The sequence below is a fragment of the Nyctereutes procyonoides genome, unplaced genomic scaffold (genome assembly GCF_905146905.1).
Source record: "Nyctereutes procyonoides isolate TBG_1078 unplaced genomic scaffold, NYPRO_anot_genome, whole genome shotgun sequence".
In the NCBI taxonomy this organism is placed as follows: Eukaryota; Metazoa; Chordata; class Mammalia; order Carnivora; family Canidae; genus Nyctereutes; species Nyctereutes procyonoides.
In genome coordinates, this window is record NW_026575129.1 from 3,676,245 (window position 1) to 3,695,801 (window position 19,557).

General features: G+C 40.8%; 1 protein-coding gene across 2 annotated transcripts in view; it reads right to left on the minus strand.

Annotated features, from left to right (window-relative positions):
- Window positions 1-19,557, minus strand: part of DMGDH (dimethylglycine dehydrogenase) — a 75,055-nt gene that overhangs the window by 38,843 nt on the left and 16,655 nt on the right. For both annotated transcript variants that reach the window (XM_055342317.1, XM_055342316.1), the window contains 4 exons: window positions 16,309-16,513; window positions 9,796-10,044; window positions 7,789-7,987; window positions 713-882 (listed from right to left, as the gene is read on the minus strand). In XM_055342317.1, coding sequence (XP_055198292.1) covers window positions 713-882; window positions 7,789-7,987; window positions 9,796-10,044; window positions 16,309-16,513 — 823 coding nt within the window. The remainder of the gene's footprint in view (window positions 1-712; window positions 883-7,788; window positions 7,988-9,795; window positions 10,045-16,308; window positions 16,514-19,557) is intronic.

The following is a 19,557-nucleotide window of genomic DNA, read 5'->3' on the forward strand; positions in this document are numbered from 1 at the left end:
TTGGGCAGCTCAGTCAGTCAAGCGACGGACTCCTAGTTTCAGCTCAGATCATGATCTCAGGGTCCTGAGTTTGAGCCCCAAGTCCAGCTCTGGGCTTAGTGCATGGTCTGCCTGGGGTTCTCTCTCCCTCTGCCCCTCCCTACTTGTCTCTCTCTCCTTCTGTCTAAAATAAATAAATAAATATTTTTAAAAAATTATGTAAAAGGCCTGCGGGTCGGGGTCGGGGGCAGGTGGGGGGTGGGGGAAAAATTATGTAAAAAAAGCCAAATGGTCATTTATATTACAGTCCAAGGATAAAGTAAAAGCAGGTTTAGAACTTAAAATCGCTGACGCACTCTACAAATCAAATATACACATTCATATAGATTCTTTGTCATGTCTTAAAGTCATAATGCTTAAAGATTTTTTACTTAATTCATTTGAGAAACAGAGAGAGCACAAGCAGTGGTAGAGGCAGAGGGAAAAGGAGAAGCAGACTCCCCGCCGAGCTGGGAGCCCAACACGGGGCTCCATCCCAGGACCTAGAGATCACGCCCTGAGCAGAAGGCAGATGCTTAACAATCTGAGCCACCAGGCGCCCCAAAGCCATTATGCTTGTGAGAACCCCTAAGTACTCCTACCACGACGCACAGAATAACAAGCATCCAAACTCAGAGGCACTGCAAGTAGATTCTGTACCCACTTTGTAGACAGCGGTGAACCCGCACTTTACCGATATTGTTGAATCCATAGGACTCTCTTGCTTTGGCCTCAGTGTACTGAGTAGTTGTCCATTTGCCATAGCGATTGGGATCCAATTCTATGAGGTCAAATGGAGGCTCTCCATGCAGGATCCAGTCACTGAGGTATTTCCCTACCCCACCAGCGTGGATTATGCCGTACCTTTCAAATACAGATAAATACACTGTTATTAACATACGTAGTTTTCAAATAATGGGACCCGTCCAACTATTTTACAGGTCCGCCAAGTTGGAGTGTTCTGTGCTCCTTAGAACCCTCAACAACATAATGTTTATGCTATAGTTTTTTTCCTTAAGAAATACATATTTAGGCATAAAGGATGCTAGTTTGCACCCATAGTTTCAAGAGATGCATACCTGCAAAATAGCTTACGATTCTCAGCTAGGAGAGATGCTCACTTTAGGAAAATGGAAGAAAGGAATTAAAGAGGAAGACTTAGTTGTTATCAGCCCTCTGGAGCTAGGATTATCTTGACTGATAGGAGCCTTGCAGGAGAAACTGTACACTGCAGAGTGGCACATCCTTCTCTTCTCAGCTTCAGTTTAGCTCAGGTAACCTTGGGCTATGACCTCTGGGCAGGAACCTGGAACCTTTCTCTTAGAAGCATTCAGAGGAAGAGGCATTTACCCAGGGACTTGTGGGGAAGGGAGGGAAAAGAACGTCCCCTTGTGTTTTGCAACAAATAGGTCACTTGGTGGCGAGGGTAGTCTTGTTTTCCAGTTCTATATGAAGATGCTTTAAAACCAAGAACATGACTGTGGCAAATAATTTGATATGAGATGAAGGAATCACAGTTTACCATTGGCCCTATGCAGTTAGTTCTACACACTCACTCTTGTCTAATGAAGGACTCTCCTGTAGGTTTATCTGAGGTTTAAGTCAAGAGAAGCTTCTGAGTAATTGGACGAACAGAAAGTCATTGGGGGATGACCAAGAAAAGGAGCTACATGAGCAGATCTGAAGATACAAGAAATTCCGGTACCCCAAATGACCACAACCTAACAGCAGGAATCACTCTAAGAGCTTGAGGGGACCTTAGCAAAGACTGTAAATGTTAACTAACTTTTCAAACAAGATACCAGTTTTGCTATCTTATAAAAAAATGAATGATTGAGGTGCCTGGGTGGCTGAGTTGGTTAAGTGGCTGCCTTTGGCTCAGGTCATGATCCCAGGGTCCTGGGATCAAGCCCCACATCAGGGGCAGCCTGCTTCTCCCTCTCCACTGCTTGTGCTCTCTCATGTTTTCTCTCTCTCAAATAAATAAATAAAATCTATTTAAAAATGACTAAACTGGGCAGCCTGGGTGGCTCAGCGGTTTAGCGCCGCCTTCAGCCCGGGGCGTGATCCTGGAGACCCGGCATCGAGTCCCATGTCGGGCTCCCTGCATGGAGCCTGCTTCTCCCTCTGCTTGTGTCTCTGTCTCTGTCTCTCTCTCTGTGTCTCCCATGAATAAATAAAAAAAAAAACCTTTAAAAAAATGACTAAACTTATGAGGATATTTCTCAAGTAAAATAAAAAGGCAACAATTTATACTTCTCTGAATCTTCTAAAAAAGAGACATGGGTCATCTAAATCACCCATAAACAAGTTCAGTAAATTTCAAGAAGGCAATAAAAATTATTAAATATATGCTTAAAATTCATTTTACCAGGTGCAGGTAGGATATATAAAAAGCTATCATTTTTGAAAGCTAGATATACTCTTTATATGATCTGAATTTGTGTAAAGTCTTATTGACATTTATTGAGTGCTTGCTCTTTGCCAGGCATTGTTTCCATCTAATATGTACCAGCTGATTTATTATTTAACGATTTTATTTTCCCAATGGGAAAGTCAGCCCCCACATAGGGGTTGAATAAGGTCACACATTAATGAAGAGCAGATTCAGGATACACACTGAGACATTTGACCCCAGTGTACACTTCCTATTACTGGACTTTACTTCTTCAGTGCTTCTCAATTTTTTTCAACCAAGACATACATGACAGACAGTATTCTCATTCTTTTTTTTTTAAAGATTTATTTATTTATTCATTCATTCAGAGAGAGCGAAGACAGAGGCAGAGACACAGGAAGAGGGAGAAGCAGGCTCCTTGCAGGAAGCCAGATATGGGACTCCATCCTGGGTCTCAGGATCACACCCCGGGCTGCAGGCAGCGCTAAACCGCTGCGCCACCGGGGCTGCCCAGTATTCTCATTCTTGACAGACTGAGCAAAGCCAGGACTGTGCTTTGGTTTCCTTTGGTCTCACTGCTACACCATAATGTTCTCTCCCTATTACTGTGTATGAGCTAACAAATGGGGCAGAGTGCTGTTAATTGGAGATAATTCTGAATCAAGTCTATTTTCAAATAGTAAATCCTTTACAAACATCAGTTCCCTAACCATTAACAAGTTATATGTAAAATGCCATACAACTGAGTGTTATGAAACATCTATTGAGAGCCTCTGGCTTACTAGCTAAAAATAAGCATGGAGTGAGAGAGATCTGAGTATGATTTTTCTTCTGCTGGTATTAGCTGTGTGACCTTGGGCAAATTTTGTAACCACCCTGAGCTCTAGTCTTCTTTTGTGCACACTTTCTTTATGGTGCTGGTGGTGAATTCATTGACATGGCATTGAAAAGCACATAGTAGGCAAGCAATACATGGTGGCTGTTGAGCTCTTGTATAACCAACAACAGAGTATGCCTAAGCCCAATTGATAAGATTTTCACAAGGAACTAATGTATGAAGTGAAGTGGAAGGGAACTTGATGAGGAAAGGGAATTAGGTTCTTCTGTTGCTAGCATTAATCTACAAAGCCCACTACTTCTAAATGGCCCAGCTACTATGCTTTTTGAGTGTTTGCGTCTGCTTTTTATGATAGCTCTGTTAAACTGTCAGATATTATATCTTATAGCACTCTCTCCTTCTTAAATTTGCTGTTTACAATCTGTTCTAAGCCAAGAAAAACTACATTCAATTCAATATAATCCAATCTAGGGATGCCTGAGTGGCTCAGTGGTTGAGTGTCTACCTTTGGCTCAGGGTGTGATCCTGGAGTCCCGGGATCGAGTCCCACATGGGGCTCCTTGTGGAGAGCCTGCTTCTCCCTCTGCCTATGTCTCTGGCCCCCTCTCTGTGTCTCTCATGAATAAATAAATAAAATCTTTTAAAAGAAAAGTAAACAACCACTCTATCTGCTTGTTCAGGATGTTTCAGATCATCTATATATAATTTCATGTTTATCTCTTTAAGATCCACACTGGTTTACAACACCAAATAATCTGGCCCTGTCAGCCCAGCTGCGTCCCTCTGGATGAAAAACTCCTTCCCCAGCTTCTAAAAGAAGCAGGCTACACTACCCATATGGTCGGAAAGTGGCACCTGGGAATGTACCGGAAAGAATGCCTTCCAAACCGCCGAGGATTTGATACTTACTTTGGTAATGGAAATGCACATGTTCGTTTTACAACTTAGCCTAGCTGCAACCGTCTCATAAAACACACCCCAATGTAATCAAATGAAATAACTGGAAACTTGAACACAGAATGAATCAGCCAGCACTGCTGTGGGCAGCTTCCTAGGACCACCTCCACGCCCGGCTCTGCTCAGCACAGGGTGGGCAGCCGCCACAGGGGGCACTTCCCTTTGCCAACATATTAAATAGTGTGCTCAGGGTGTGATCCCAGGGCCCTGGGATCGAGTCCTGCATCAGGCTACCCCATGGGGGAGCCTGTTTCTCCCTCTGCCTATCTCTCTGCCTCTCTATGTCTTTCATGAATAAAAAAGTCTTAAAAATATATAATCCAAACTATTAAACATTTGGGGGGCATGGGTTAGTCACCTAAAAGCAGAAAACCTTATTAGAATTGTGACTAAACAAAAGTAAAACAACTTTGACTGAGAGTGCTCTGCAAGTAAGGTAAAAGAGCACTGGCATATATGTAGACAGTTTGCAAATTACCCAAATTCTCTGAACTGGTTGTACTAGAATTACAGACAACAATGAAATGCAGATCCTAGGCCCCTATCCAGACCACTGAATCAGAAGCTATAGGATCAATAGCTATAGCTATTCCCAAATGTCTGGGAATCTGTTTGCTTATTGGTTTTTTGACTCAACACAACTTCATGGGTTCTCCTGACAAATAGGAATTTCACAGATAGGATGTAAAGGAAGATGAAACACATGCAAGTGACTAATCACAAGGCTGTGATTGCTTTTTTTTTAAGATATTTATTTATTTATTTATTTATTCATTCATTCATTCATTCATTCATTCATTCATGAGAGACCCAGAGAGAGAGAGAGAGGCAGAGACACAGGCAGAGGGAGAAGCAGGCTCCATGCAGGGAGCCCGACATGGGACTCGATCCCGGGTCTCCAGGATCGCGCCCTGGACTGGAGGCCGGCGCTAAACTGTTGAGCCACGCAGGTTGTCCCTGTGATTGTTTTTTAACATGAATTGGATGATTCTGCTGCTCAGCCAGGTATGAAAACCACTGGCCTCCAGAACCAGGGAATGGATCACTGATGTAAGCCAGGAGAGGCAGCCAAGGTGAGCATTCCATATTACATAAGAAATGTCTTAGCAATCTCAACTTTTTTTTTTTTTTTTTTTTTTTTTTAGCAATCTCAACTTTTAGATAACAAGAAGTCCTTTTCAGTTCAGACCAAATCTGTCAGAGAGTCAGGCACTTTGCCTGTCCCCCACCTGTCATCTTTCCTATCTACATTTCAATGTCTACAATCAGAGCAGGATTGCAATCTCAGCCCCATGCAAGTAGATACAATTTCTAGGTAATCAGTAACTGGTATTCTAAAGAATGCACTTCCTAATTTCCTTGGCAGGAAATAGGCAATAGGAAAGAACAATCTTCCACAAATAGTGCTTGCCCAAGAGAATGAAGTTGGACCCCTACCTCACACTACATACAAAAATTAACTCAAAATTGATCAAAGATTTAAATGTAGGAATTAAAATTATAAAAATCTTAGAAGAAAACATAGTTTACGAAATTGGATTAGAAAATGATTTCTTAGATATGGTACTAGAACTATATGCTAAAAAAGAAAAAAACACATTCTAGATTTCATCAAAATTTAAAACTTTCATGCTTCAGTGGACACCATCAAGAAAATGAAAAGATGACCCATAGAATGGGAGAAAAAATTTGCAAATCATGTATCTGATAAAGGTCCTGTATCTAGAGTATATAAAGAACTCCTCAACCTAACAATAACAATACAAATAATTTGTTAAAAGATTTATTAGAGAGAGAGAGAGAGCATGTTGGGGGGGGGAGTCAGTGAGAGACAAAAGAAGAGGGAGAGAGATTCTTAAGCAGACTCTGCACTGAGCACAGAGACCCACAAAGGCTGGATCTCACAACCCGGAGATCACAACCTGAGCCAAAACCCAGAGTCAGACGCTTAACTGTTTGAGCCACTCAGGCGCCCTGACCTGACAAATAATCGTGTTTTTTTTTTAATGGGCAAAGGATATGAATAGGCATTCCTCCAAATAAGATATTCAAGCCACACACACCAGAAACACTCCTACATGCACATGGCTGCATATGCATATGACTACCTAAACCCTCACTTACTTTATACCTTCCAGCCCTCTATCTCCTTCTGGTTTTCTCCTTCTAGATGTCCCACAGATGTCCCACTTAACACTTCAGGGACACATGGGGGTGCTCAGTGGTTGAGCGTCTGCCTTCAGCTTAGGTCTTGATCCCGGGGTCCTGGGATTGAGCCCCACATCGGGCTCCCAGGAGGGAGCCTGCTTCTCCCTCTGCCTATGTCTCTGCCTCTCTCTGTGTATCTCTCATGAATAATAAATTTTAAAAATCTTAAAAAAAAACAAAACAAAACACTTCAAACCCAAACTTTCAAAAATGTAACTCACTGTTTTTCTGGTTTTCTCTCCCGATGGCCCCGGCATCCACCCAGGGGTCAAGTTAGATAGTTTGGCATCATTTGCTGTTTTTTTTCTCTTCCTCAAGACATAATACAATCAATCACCAAGTCTAAAGAATTTTACCTCCTATCTCTCAGTACACTCCTGCCCCCTCAGTTCAGAGAACAGCTTCTCTGCTGTGTTGGCAGGACAGCACCCTAATCAGCCCTGTGCCTCTGGACAGACCTCACTGCCTTGTCTTCAAGGCTACCTTGAGACCTGGCACTGAGCTAGTGATCATTAAATATTAGTGAATAAATGGCCAACTAAAATGGTGAAGAAAAATAGAATATTAGAAGCTGTGACATGATAGTAAAGTGGGCTTGACATTAATAGTCACCAAATTAATGGGACAAATATTAAAGATGAAACATGAAATGGGTCACAGAATCATAAATAGTAAGCAACCTGAGGAATGATAAAGCAGCAAATTATGTTGGACAAACACGAACTATGGTGAAAAAGGCATCAGATACATTACTCATTTGATATTTTAAATTACATTTGTCACATTGTGTTATGAAAACATCCTTGTAAAATTGGGGTAAATTGACCAATCTGAACCTATAAGACATGAAAAGAGACATGAATAATGAAAATGGCAGGAAATATGCAAAGAGAAGTTTCCAGGAAATCACTGCCCTGTGTGTGATAAGCTTTAAAATCTATATAGGTGATTAAACCATGAATAATCCACAGTACGGATTTTAAAATTGAAACATTTTATTCCTCAGGGTACCTGGGTGGCTCAATTGGTTAAGCATCTGCCTTCAGCTCAGGTCATGATCCCAGGGTCCTGGGATGGAGCCATGGGCTCCCTGCTCCGTGGGGAGCATGCTTCTCTCTCCCCCTGCTCCCCCCACCACTTATTCTCTTTCTCTCTCTCTCTCTCACTTTCAAATAAATAAATAAAATCTTTTTTTAAAAGTATTTTATTCCTCATATCTCAATGGTCATGAAAGGAAGAAAACTCTGCCCCTCCCTCCATTCTCCATTTTGGCCTGAGATTATGAGACAAGGCTTACTTAAAATACTTGGCTCTATTAAAATAAGGGGAAAAATTTTAAATAAATATTGAACTAAATGGAGATACTCACCCAAAGCCTATTGCCACCCAGTAGTTTCTGATTCCCTGATGGGGTCCCACCATAGGCAGAATGTCAGGAGAATAGGTGATAGGACCATTGACGATATTGATGATGTCAGCCTTTTTCAAGACTGGAACCATTTCCATGGCAACTTCAACATGTTCCATGATTCGGTCAAGATCAGACTCAAAGAGCTCCTTTCCAAACCCTGAAGAGACATACCACTGTGGTCAGGATGCTGCAGCTGCCCTGTCATGTACTCTAAAGTGACTTAACCCTGAATCAGCTCACATTTAAAGATGGTCTTTAGGAAGGTACTTCTTTTTTAAAAAAAAAAAAAGTCTAAACTTAATTCATTATCAACAGATAGGTCTCCATCACATTACTAAGAACAATATTGTTATTTTTGTTGAAACAATAAAATAATGAAAGTTAACCCTTTTCATTAGTAATAAATTTAAATCTAGGTATATTAACAGTTTCCAATATTTAATCCAATCATAATTTTAAAAAACAAACAATGATTGGCTTGTCAAGAGAGTTTTTATCCTTCAATAAACCATAAAAGTCTGCTCTGTCCTCCCAGGTGAGGGCAAATGGGAGCTTACAAAGTCATGTCAGGACACAGGGGTTAAATGAAAACTACTCCAGGATCTAGGATAATGGGTTCTAGATGCCTCTCTGCTCTCAGCAGAGAAGGAAAGGCCTGGGGCCTCCTTCCTCAAGCCTGCTCACACACATATGGGAGGGCTAGAATTCCAAGGGAAGGGTCTTGGAACACAATCTTTCTCTCAGTCCTCAGAGGTACTGTGATGGAAGGCAGGCCTGCAGATGAGTTTCTGAAGGAATTTCTCCACCAGGGCTGGTGACTTTCCCACACAGTAGCCAGCCAGGTGCTGTTCCTCCTGTGACCTGCATGTTGGGTCAGTTGCACGGAGACCTGGAGACCACTAGGGTTGGACCAGGGCCAGCACCCAGGGCTAGCGGACAATCTGGCTCTCCCTCCAGCTGAAATTAAGTATTTGTTCAACGTTTATTTGAAAGTGAAGCTGCCAGCATGAGGGAAGAGCAGAAAGGAAGGCTCTCAGGTGACTAACAGCCATACCTCGATCAGGAGCTATTTCCACAGGCCCAAATATGCAGAGCCCACTCAACAAGACAAAAGCCTTGCCGACCTAGGTGGGAGGCTGAACTTTGGTGGGAGGCGGTTTAGCGATCATTTGCTGTCACATGGGCATAGGTGTACTGAGGCGTACAGGTTCACTCCCTGTCCCAAGTAGTGTATCAAGTGTAATTCTAGAAAGTACAATTTCCTGTATTTCTTTACATCCCCTATAATATTTTACTGCCCCAATGACATTTTAGTACTTTCTATAGATTGCTTTGTTTACCTGCTTATGTAGCCTCCATCTTTAATCTAGTTCTGTAGAAATATGTCATGAAAAACAAAAACAGGTCCATCTCCCTTACAGAACCTGAAAGAGACACTATAGTTCCTCCCATGTCAGCAAAGGGCTCTTCTAACCCATTTATGTAGTTTAGGGGAAGGCTTCAGTTTGCAGGACCAACCTATCCTGCTCTGTGACACACTCCGAAGCTTTCATCCTTAGCAGGCTGGATGTCCAGTCTCTGATTCCTGCCACGTTTCCAACCATCAAAGCACAATAGCAGCTACATCCAAATCTGGAAACTAGACCAAACAGGTGGGGGAGTGAGGAGACGGGGGTAGGCAGGAGGTTGGAGTGGGCAGATGAACCTGAAGCCTTCCAAACCAGAGGAAGGTATGTTCTTCAGCTTCTCCATCACCCACTGCCTCTTTTCTCTTTCCTCACTTCCTGCTGTGATTGTTCAAAACGACAGGAAAACAGAGCTTAGCTCAAACTGCTCACCTCCAAAGTCCCAGATATTGGATACTCTAGTATTATGACACCGGCTGACTCTACAGCCAGCCCCCAACCACAGAGAAGACGAGACGGATGGGCCTGACCCGCACACACTTGCACTCGTGGAACCCACCTGCAGGGACGCCACTGGTGACCCATGAGTCCTGCACTTTCATTTTCTCCTGGCTTTCGTATGGACCAAACAAAAGCCCATCCCTTTCCTGTCGGAGATAATAGGATCCTTCCAGGTCACGGAGCACTGGCAGTTCTCGTTTCAAAGCTTTCACTTCAGGTATAGTCGATGTGACAACGTATTGATGCTGGACGGGAATGAGTGGATGCTCTAGTCCTACCATCTTACCTACTTCGCGAGCCCAAAATCCTTAAAGGAAAAAAAAATCATTTAAAAATGTTACCACATATGTAAACATACCACAACTGGCATTGATAGGGCAATTTATTTTATTTCATTTTTATTTTTCATTTTTCAAAGATTTTATTTATTTATTCATGAGAGACAGAGAGAGACAGAGAGAGAGAGAGAGAGACAGAGAGAGACAGAGAGAGACAGAGAGAGGCAGAGACACAAGCCGAGGGAGAAGCAGGCTCCATGCAGGGAGCCCGATGTGAGACTTGATCCCAGGACCCCAGGATCATGCTCTGGGCCAAAGGCAGGCGCTCAACCGCTGAGCCACCCAGGTTTCGACCAATTTGTTTTAAAACAAAACATTTAAAAGACTTTAGTACTCATGGCAAAGTCAAAAGAATGTTGCAACGACTTTAAATTTTTTGTCATTGCAAAACCGAACGGGGGGAGAGAAGACCATATTCTATCCTGCCTCAGCGTTCTGAAGATACCTATAATCTAAGGAAACTCCATTCCTGAAAAAGCATTTTCCCATAAGCAGAAGCAGGCAGGAAAACAACAACAACAAATTTATTTGAAGGAAAAAATAAACAACCCAAATATATAAAAGGTACAAATGTTGCTAAGAAAGACAGTACTGGACTGACACTATTCCCGAAAGAGAGATGCTGAAGCCATAAAGGTTCCCCGTGTGATCAACATAATAATTGTGTATAAGAAAGTCCTGCAAGTCACTCCCTGCATCTCCCAGGCCCTCCTTTCTCCCACTTACTGATGCCAAAGATTCTACAAGTACAGAATTGTTTTGTTAACTTAAAATTTGAAAATGTGTATATTTTGAGAAAGATAGCACAGCAAGTTTTATCTGTTATTGTAAAAGTTTAATTAGAATGTGTTTGCAAGATCCTTTCTTGCAAAGAGCATGGAGAACCAGGAGTCCAGAGCAAGAGGGAAGAGGTGCCACAGCGAAGAGGAAAGGGGTCATAAGTAGGTGCAGGTTCCTACATGAGAATGTGTCACTTCACAGTGTGTCCTGAGACTCTCTTATTGGTGGGGACGAATGTTATCTTCACCTTTGCAAAAGAAGGAACCACACTGTGGCTGAATGTGCCCTTGCTTCTGCCCCATGTGACTTCAGTATACAGATGTGGAGCTAAAGGCCAGAGAAGGAAAGAGACATGCCCAAGGTCCCACTGGGAGACCCCAGAATCATCACACCTTATCGGTTTTCTTGCTACAGAAAGACTTCGTTTTAAAAATCCAAGACACTTTTACTTGTGTAAACGTATTTTAGAATCTAGAATGATTATATGGCAGGGAAGTGCTATCACCTGACCCATTGGTGGATTATTTGAGAGGAAGAGGTTCTATTTGTTTGTTTGCTTCATAACAATTTTAAGTAGTCATTCAAATGATTAGAGACTCTTATTCAAGTTATTTATTTAGAGGCTATGCTCTTAATTTTCAACCATTTCTGTTTCTGCTTTTTTAGGAATCTAATAAAGACTTCTGGAGGGAGCCTCTGTCATTATAAGGTTCAGAGCTAGAACCAGAATCATCAATTATAATAAAGTATATAGTCTGGTAATCCAGACTATATACTCTTAGGTGTCCAAGTTTATTTCTATTTAACTATCTAAACATCATCCTATGTTCTGTTGTTTTCTTTTGGCCTGATGCCTAACTGGCCATACTTGTTTAATAGTTCCAGAAATGGGTGTCTATTTGCAAACCAAAAATCTTACCTCTGGGCATTAGAGTCTCTTGTTGGCCTTTTAATAATTTACAGATTTAATTTATTTTTGTTAGTAGGAAGATGTGAATTTCTAATGTCAGGACTTTGTAGAAAAACACAGTAAAGCCATATATTCTAGTTATACGCAACTACAGCATATTTAAAATATTTTTAAAAACCCAAAATATTTAGCCTAGCAATTCAAACCACTGCAGTATCCTCAATACACTTGTTTCTATTAAAAACAGAAATTGAAGAAATAAATTCTGCCCTATTCAAACATATTTATGAATTTCTGAGTCTAATTGCTTGCTTATTAATGCACTTGATCATTAAAATACAGTGGAAACATATGCATAAGTATTATAGAGCTACATGATTTCAAACTCCATAACAAGTTCCCTGCTGTTTTACCCTATGGTGGCGGTGTTTGTTGGAATTTTCTTCCTCTATATGTCAAGCAAGTTAACCTAAATCTGGAGGGATGATTATACTTCAACTCTTGTTACATCACTCACCCATCACGTTCAAAGGTAAGAGAGACAAATATGAAAGAATCACTAAAATCTACCACTGTGACCTGAGAAGCAACTGAATGGTCAATAACAATGTTACTGGAAATGGCTTCCGTTAAAAAAAAAAAAAGGCAATGATTAATAGAAATGGAGTTAAAATGAAGAGTGAAGATTCATGGACAAGTTTACTCGTACAAGATGGTTTATACAGTGACAATGATGGTTTATACAGTGACATTCTTTGATACAGAGTACCAGGCAAAATTAAGAAATTCTTTTTTGGCTGAACAGTGGGCTTCATGTTGGCATGATCCAATCATATTTCTCATTTACCATGTTAGGAAAATTCTTAAGTAAAGTTTACAGAGTTATCTCAGGCTTAATGAGTCGATTAGAAATGAGGTCAAGAGAAACATTCTTCACCATGCAGAGAGAAAGCTTACATCCTAATAAATAGCTTTCGTCCATGTCCCTGAACTATACATTAGGCTGGGGGGGGGGGAGGTGGAATGAAGCAAAATTTAAAACCTTCAGGTAACAAAGGCAAGTTAGTCTATTTCATCCCAAGACGTTAGGAGTGTCTGAAACTGGTGTTCAGCAATGCTTGCTCAAGGATAAGGTTACTGCGTTCTCTCTCCTGTAGGAACATGTAGTAGCATTCCTCTAAAGATGTTTTGCGGACCATGTGGAGCAGACATTACAGCCCCTGGAGTACTTATTTAAAATACAGCTCTGAGTCCCCCCTCAGACCACTTCATGTAGAATCTTTCTGAAGTCTGGGATACTGCCCATGGCGATTCTCATGCACATTAGCTTGAGAACCAAATGTACCAGCAGAATGGGTGCTGTATGACTATAGAGCAAGTGAAAGGAGGGGAGTAATCTTAAAACCTGTACCAAGAAGTTATAGTAAACTGATCCTAGTGGCCCTGGGATAGGAGGTGGGGGAGGGTGTGGATAGGCTTTCAAAGAAATAATTATAATCATAATTATTATACTTAATTTTTTAGTGCTTACTATGTGCTACTGGGTCTGTTCTGGGTACTCTATATTATTAGCTCATTACTGACATAACAACTTTTTGAAATGGGCTTACTATCTCCATTTTACAACTGAATAATTTGCCCAGGTCATAGGACTGGCAATACTATGTGTCTCCAGGCCAGGGAGCCCTACTGACCTTGCTAATGCTGGAGACACATCAGCAAACAGACACATTTTTACTTTTAAACTCTCCTTTTCTTGAATATCCTGAAGATTCAGCTGCTTTCTGTTATGATTTCATATAAAGAAACTTCTAGCAGGTTATGGTACAATTGAGTAGATAATAGTGGTGTCTGTAGCTTTTACATTGTGATCACATTTCCAAGTCTATATCCTGGTTACTTTAATTAGATTTCAGAGCTAGCCTGAAGGCCTTGACTGAATTTGTGAGACATCCTGGTCTCACAGAGTAACTCTGGGATACATTCCATCAGCCACACATTCTCAAATCATGTTAGCATGATGCCTTCTGCTGATGGCTGCTCTAACCATAATACTGATGTTAGCTTTAATTCTAGAAGCTGGTATACTGAAACCTTTGCCCTCAGTTACTGAGGCTTGCCTTTAAATCAGATTTTTTTGATAACAGACTTACAAATAATTAAACACGCACCTTTCTACACTTTCCATGGACTTCAACTATGCAATCAGTTAGATTTCATCCAGTAACTTCTTACCCAGTAGAAGAGATGGAGGAAGAAAAGAAAAAACAAGACTATGGGCCACAGATATGTACTGAATGAGATAAAGAACTGAACGTTGAGACAGCATAGTTCTTCACACAGTTTCCAAGAAGCAGCTGCTTGGATTACCAAGAACTGAGGATGGTGAAGGGAGTAGACGTGGCTGGGTAAAAGGCTTCAGGGACAAAGCACAAAGAACGACATTGTGTAGAATAATCCCAGGAATCTGGTTCCATGGAGTGGTAAAAACATGGAAGACCACACTGTCAACCTAATTCCAGCGATTTGTTTTCTCAGGCCAGGACCAGAAAAGCTGTTTGCCAAGACTTCTTGCCATTGGCCTCCCCTACTGCATTCAGAACATAAGATTTCATAGCTGCATAGAAAACGGCACCTGGTAACCACTGTCCTGGGTTTAGGTGAGATGTCTTTGAGAATTATCCTATCTTTATCTTCAGTGATTCCTTATTCCTGTTTGTGGTTTAGAAAAAAATGAATTATGTAAATAAAAACTTACCATTTTAGGAAAATGATAAATAAATGTGTTAAATTAAGTTCTTCTACATTATTTCTCAAAGTATCAGTTGAGAGTGGCTGCCTGAAGCACTACGTTGAGAAAAATGGTAGAGCCCAAGACCACTGGAAGTGAGTGATCAGTTAGTGATGTCTGCCCAGGTGCTGATTTTGGAGGTCAGAGTGTGTTTGTTTAGTTTGTTTGGTTTGCTATCACTATAAAAACAGTCCAATAAATTTGTGACACCAGAAGGTTGCAAGATTACAAAATATCCTTGCTACATGGGAAAAAAATAGATAAAGATTTCATTGTCTTCGATCTTCTAACGAATTTAGGTCAGTGGTGCCTAAGGATGGTGATGAGTGTTGGGGGGGGTGTTTATCAGATAGGGATTAGGGGAATGGGGTTGAGGCATAAAACAAAGCAGTGTTTTATGCCTTTGCTTTTACTTTTTAGGCAAGCCCTTTTACATTATTTTTGGACTTCAAAAGATATTGAAGAAAGCATGAGATTTCTATGCTTTTCGAATGGGGGACAAGGATTAGAAAAATTCAGAAATACTAATTTAAACTCTTAAAAATTAAAGACATGACTTTTCTAGAACCGCCAACTGTTTCATTAAAAAAAATTAATAACATCGGGGCACCCGGGGGGCCCAGTCGGTTAAGCATCTGCCTTTGGCTCAGGTCATGATCCCATAGTTTGGGGATTGAGCCCCACATCACACTCCCTCGTCAACAGGGAGTCTGCTTCTCCCTCTGCTCCTCCCCTTGTGAGCAAGGGCTTGTGCTCTCTCTCTCTCTCTGAAATAAATAAAATCTTAAAAAAAATTAACATCAACCAAAAGTTACAATTTAGAGGAAAGAACTTAAAGGTCCATGGTTCTGACCTGTCCTTGTGACATAGCATTTGACCTGATAAATAATAAGGATTGTTTTCATTTATAATTTAAGCAATAACTCAAAGAGCAGACCTCAAGAAAATCAGTTACTGCCTCCTGCTTACTTTGGGTTTTACATTAACCACAACCAACTACAGGTAAATACAAATTATTAGCCCAGTTTAGACTGCATAAGCATTTTCAGTTGCACGAGAACTCAATTTTGTATGTGTGATGGTTGAAAATGACTTCACAGGTAAATGACCTGTTAGAAAGTGTATTAACTCCGGAGTCAAAAGACCCAGGTTCAAGTCCTAACTCCAACATAACTGTGTCACTTTGCCAAGTAACATGACCTTGGTCTTCACAATGGAAAATGAGTGACTTGTTAGATCATCTCAAATATCCTTTTTGATTTCACTACTCTACATTGTAACAGAGAAATAAAAAAAACAAGTTATGAGATATATTTAATAATATTCTGAAAGGAAAAGGGTTAAACATATTTAGACTGGAGTCAACTAATCAGAAATGGGTGAGAGAGAATACAAATGACTAAATCTGCCCCTAGAAGCAAACTGAGAACAAAAAAGATGATTGCGAATCTGCACACTAGACTTTGGTTACTAGTATAAAGAAAGTAAATACAGAAGGGGAAAAGCATCATTAGCAAAACATGATCTGGAGTAAAAGAAAATAGAATGGAGAAGAACATGAACTTTCTATGAGTAACCAAGGACAGGTGGCATCACACACCAAAAGCAAAGTGATGACTTTGTAGCTTAGCAACAGACAAAATGTTCATCTTGGGAACATTACAATAATGTGCACAGTGTAAGACGTTACTCTATGGCCAAATGTCTTATTTTTTGGCCACTTGAAAAAACTCACTAATAAATGATGCTTACCTGCAGCATTCACAATTCTATTTGCTCTCACTGATCCCTGTGGCGTTTCAACGTCCCATGTTCCATCTGACCTGGGTTTCAGAGAAGTCACCGGGGCGGGATATTTTAAAAGGGCACCATATTTCCTAGCCCCAGCAGCTAGGGCCATAGTTAGAGAGTAAGGATCAATGTGACCATCTCCAGGATTATATAGTCCAGCTAAAATCTAAATTGATCATAAAAGAGTCAATGTTTAGACAAAAACATACCCATTATTCAGTGTAATTATATCCTGCCAGGGAATGTTTAGTAAAACTGGACTTTAAAAGTGCATCATTGAAACTGGACCACTCTCTTGCACCATACACAAAGATAAACTCAAAATAGATGAAAGATCTAAATGTGAGACAAGATTCCATCAAAATCCCAGAGGAGAACTCAGGCAACACCCTTTTTGAACTTGGCCACAGTAACCGGAGAAGGACAAACAGTGTATGTTCTCATTCATTTGGGGAATATGAATAATAGTGAAAGGGAATATAAGGGAAGGGAGAAGAAATGTGTGAGAAATATCAGAAAGGGATACAGAACATAGAGACTTCTAACTCTGGGAAATGAACTAGGGGTGGTGGAGGGGGAGGAGGGCGGGGGGTGGGGGTGAATGGGTGACGGGCACTGAGGGGGACACTTGACGGGATGAGCACTGGGTGTTATTCTGTATGTTGGTAAATTGAACACCAATAAAAATTAATTTATAAAAAAAATAAAAGTGCATCATTGCATCAATTGATCAGTCTGTACTTCTTATTCCTTTATCAAAGCTCAGGTGGGGGCAGTACTCACACTGAGTATTGAGTAGCCAGGCAACTGTCTCCAACATCCATTCTCTCCTCTACCCCCATAGCAATGGAAACTGAATGTTTCCATTTAGAAACTGAATGTTTATTCAGACACAGAGCCCCTAGGAACAGTTTCCAATAGTTGGCAGTTATGAGTTCCCACTGATAGCTAGAAGTATTACTAAGTTTTGGTCAGTGCAATACAAATTAAGTGTCATGTGGCAGCCTTCATGAATCGTTTTGTAAAAACCACTGGCATGGGGTGTGTAGGTGGCTCAGTCAGGTAAGTGTCTGACTCTTGATCTCAGCTAGGGTGTTTTTTTTTAAGATTTATTTATTTATTTGAGAGAGGGGGAGAACACAAAAGGTGAGGGAGAAGCAGACTTCTCATTGAGCAGGGAGCTTGATGCAGGGCTCAATCCCAGAATTTTGAGATCATGACCTGAGTGGAAGACAGACACTTAACCAATTGAGCCACCCAGGCATCCCTCAGCTGAGGTCTCAGCGTCTTGAGTTCAAGCCCTGAGTTGGACTCCACATTGGCATGAAGCCTATTTAAAAAACAGACAAACCACTGGCATATGCCCTTTGTCCCTTCATCTTTGTCCTTCCTCCCTCCTATTGTCTGGAATGCAGACACGATGGCTGCCACTCTAGCTGCTGCCAACTTGGAATACGGACAGAAGAGTCACGCCCTAGGACTGACAGTTCAGTGACCTAGAAGGCAACTGGGTTCTAGCCACCATTCAAACCCTGGACTGCCTAAATGAAAGAGAAACTTGTATTGTGTTTAAGCATTATCATTTTGGTTTCTGACGTTTGCAGTCAATCTAACACTAATTGATCAATTATTTATATTCAGTTGTTCAATACTATGAACAACTTCACATGTTATGTGTATATAGGGGTCAGGAAGATGTATACTTGACTCAATCACTCAACAGCTAAAGCTTGAACACCTGTGTCGTGCTAGGACTTCAGGCTAGGTACCACGGGGAAACCAAGAGTAACAGTCTGATGAACCAAGTTGATAGAGGGAACACTGTGCAGTATTGTAGTTAGGTCTCATGCATTCAGTAGAAATCTGCTGAGCACCAAATATGAGCAAGGAGCTTTTGTCAAATGTCTTTTCTGCATCTACTAAAATGATCATGTGTTTTTTACCTTTATTCTATTAATGTGGCATATTGCATTGATTTTCAGATGTTCAATTAACCCTGCATCCCTGGCATAAATTCTACTTGGTCATACTGCATTATCCTTATAAGTCGCTAAATTCAGCTTGCTAGTTAAGGATTTTTGCACCAATATTCACAAGGGATACCTGTCTTTCTTTTATTGTGATGTCTTTGTCTGGTTTTGCTATCAGGGCAATACTGACCTCACAGAATGAGTTGGGAAGTGTTCTCTTCTATTTTTGGAAAAATTTGTGAAGGATTAGTATTAATTCTTCTTAAATGTCTGGTAGGATTTACCAGTGAAGCCATCTGAGCCCAGTCTTCTTTGTGGGCATATTTTGATTACTAATTCAATCTCTTGTTATAGTTTTAGCACAAGAGACTTGTTTTGATTTTAATGGAATTCATATTACTGTAGACTTCCAAATGTCACGTTGGTGTTTTATAATAGAAACGTCCTCATTACAGTAATCCTGTATCTATTTGCTTTGGCACCCTGCCCCAGATCCAGAGAATATTCTTCCCACATACTTCCATTGCCTTTGAGAAAACTTTGTGATGGTAAGGACTTCCAGCAAAGCATTCCAAGAGTGACATGCAAACAGATATAAGCATAATCTTACAGTGATGGAATTTCAGTGCAGACAATGCAACACCAGTCTGCCACCACACAGTCATCACACAGAACTAGGGACAGGAAAATGCCAGCAGCAGTAAAGACTCATGAGAGCAAACAACCCCAGCACCCAGATCAATGATACAAGGTGCTGCGGCAGTTCAGGTACTGCAGTAGTTCCTAGGGAGAAACAGAAGCCCCCTCACCAGCCCCTTCTGGTGGTGTACTTAAGTAGTGTGCACAAAGGGGTCAGAGAGCCTGGCTTCATCTCTTTCCAGCTAGATGAACTTGAGACCATTATGTAATCCATCTAAACTGCAATTTCCTGTTTAGTAATAATATATAGTATATGATATTATTGTGAAGATTAAATAAAAATTATGTACAGAAAAAATTCTGTATATAAAGGGCCCAGCATAGTATCTGGTATGTAAATCTGTGCTATACTGTGGTTAGTCATTCTTATTATTCAAATGAGATTATTGCCCAGCCAAAAAAAAAAAAGGGACACTAAATTCCCAAGTGGATTTTCTGAGCCAAATTTGGTTAAAACTAGATCAATACCTGGTATAGAGCGTGTTGGAAATACAGTTATGAGCTAGACAATACTTGTGGAGCAACACAGCATGGCACTTCT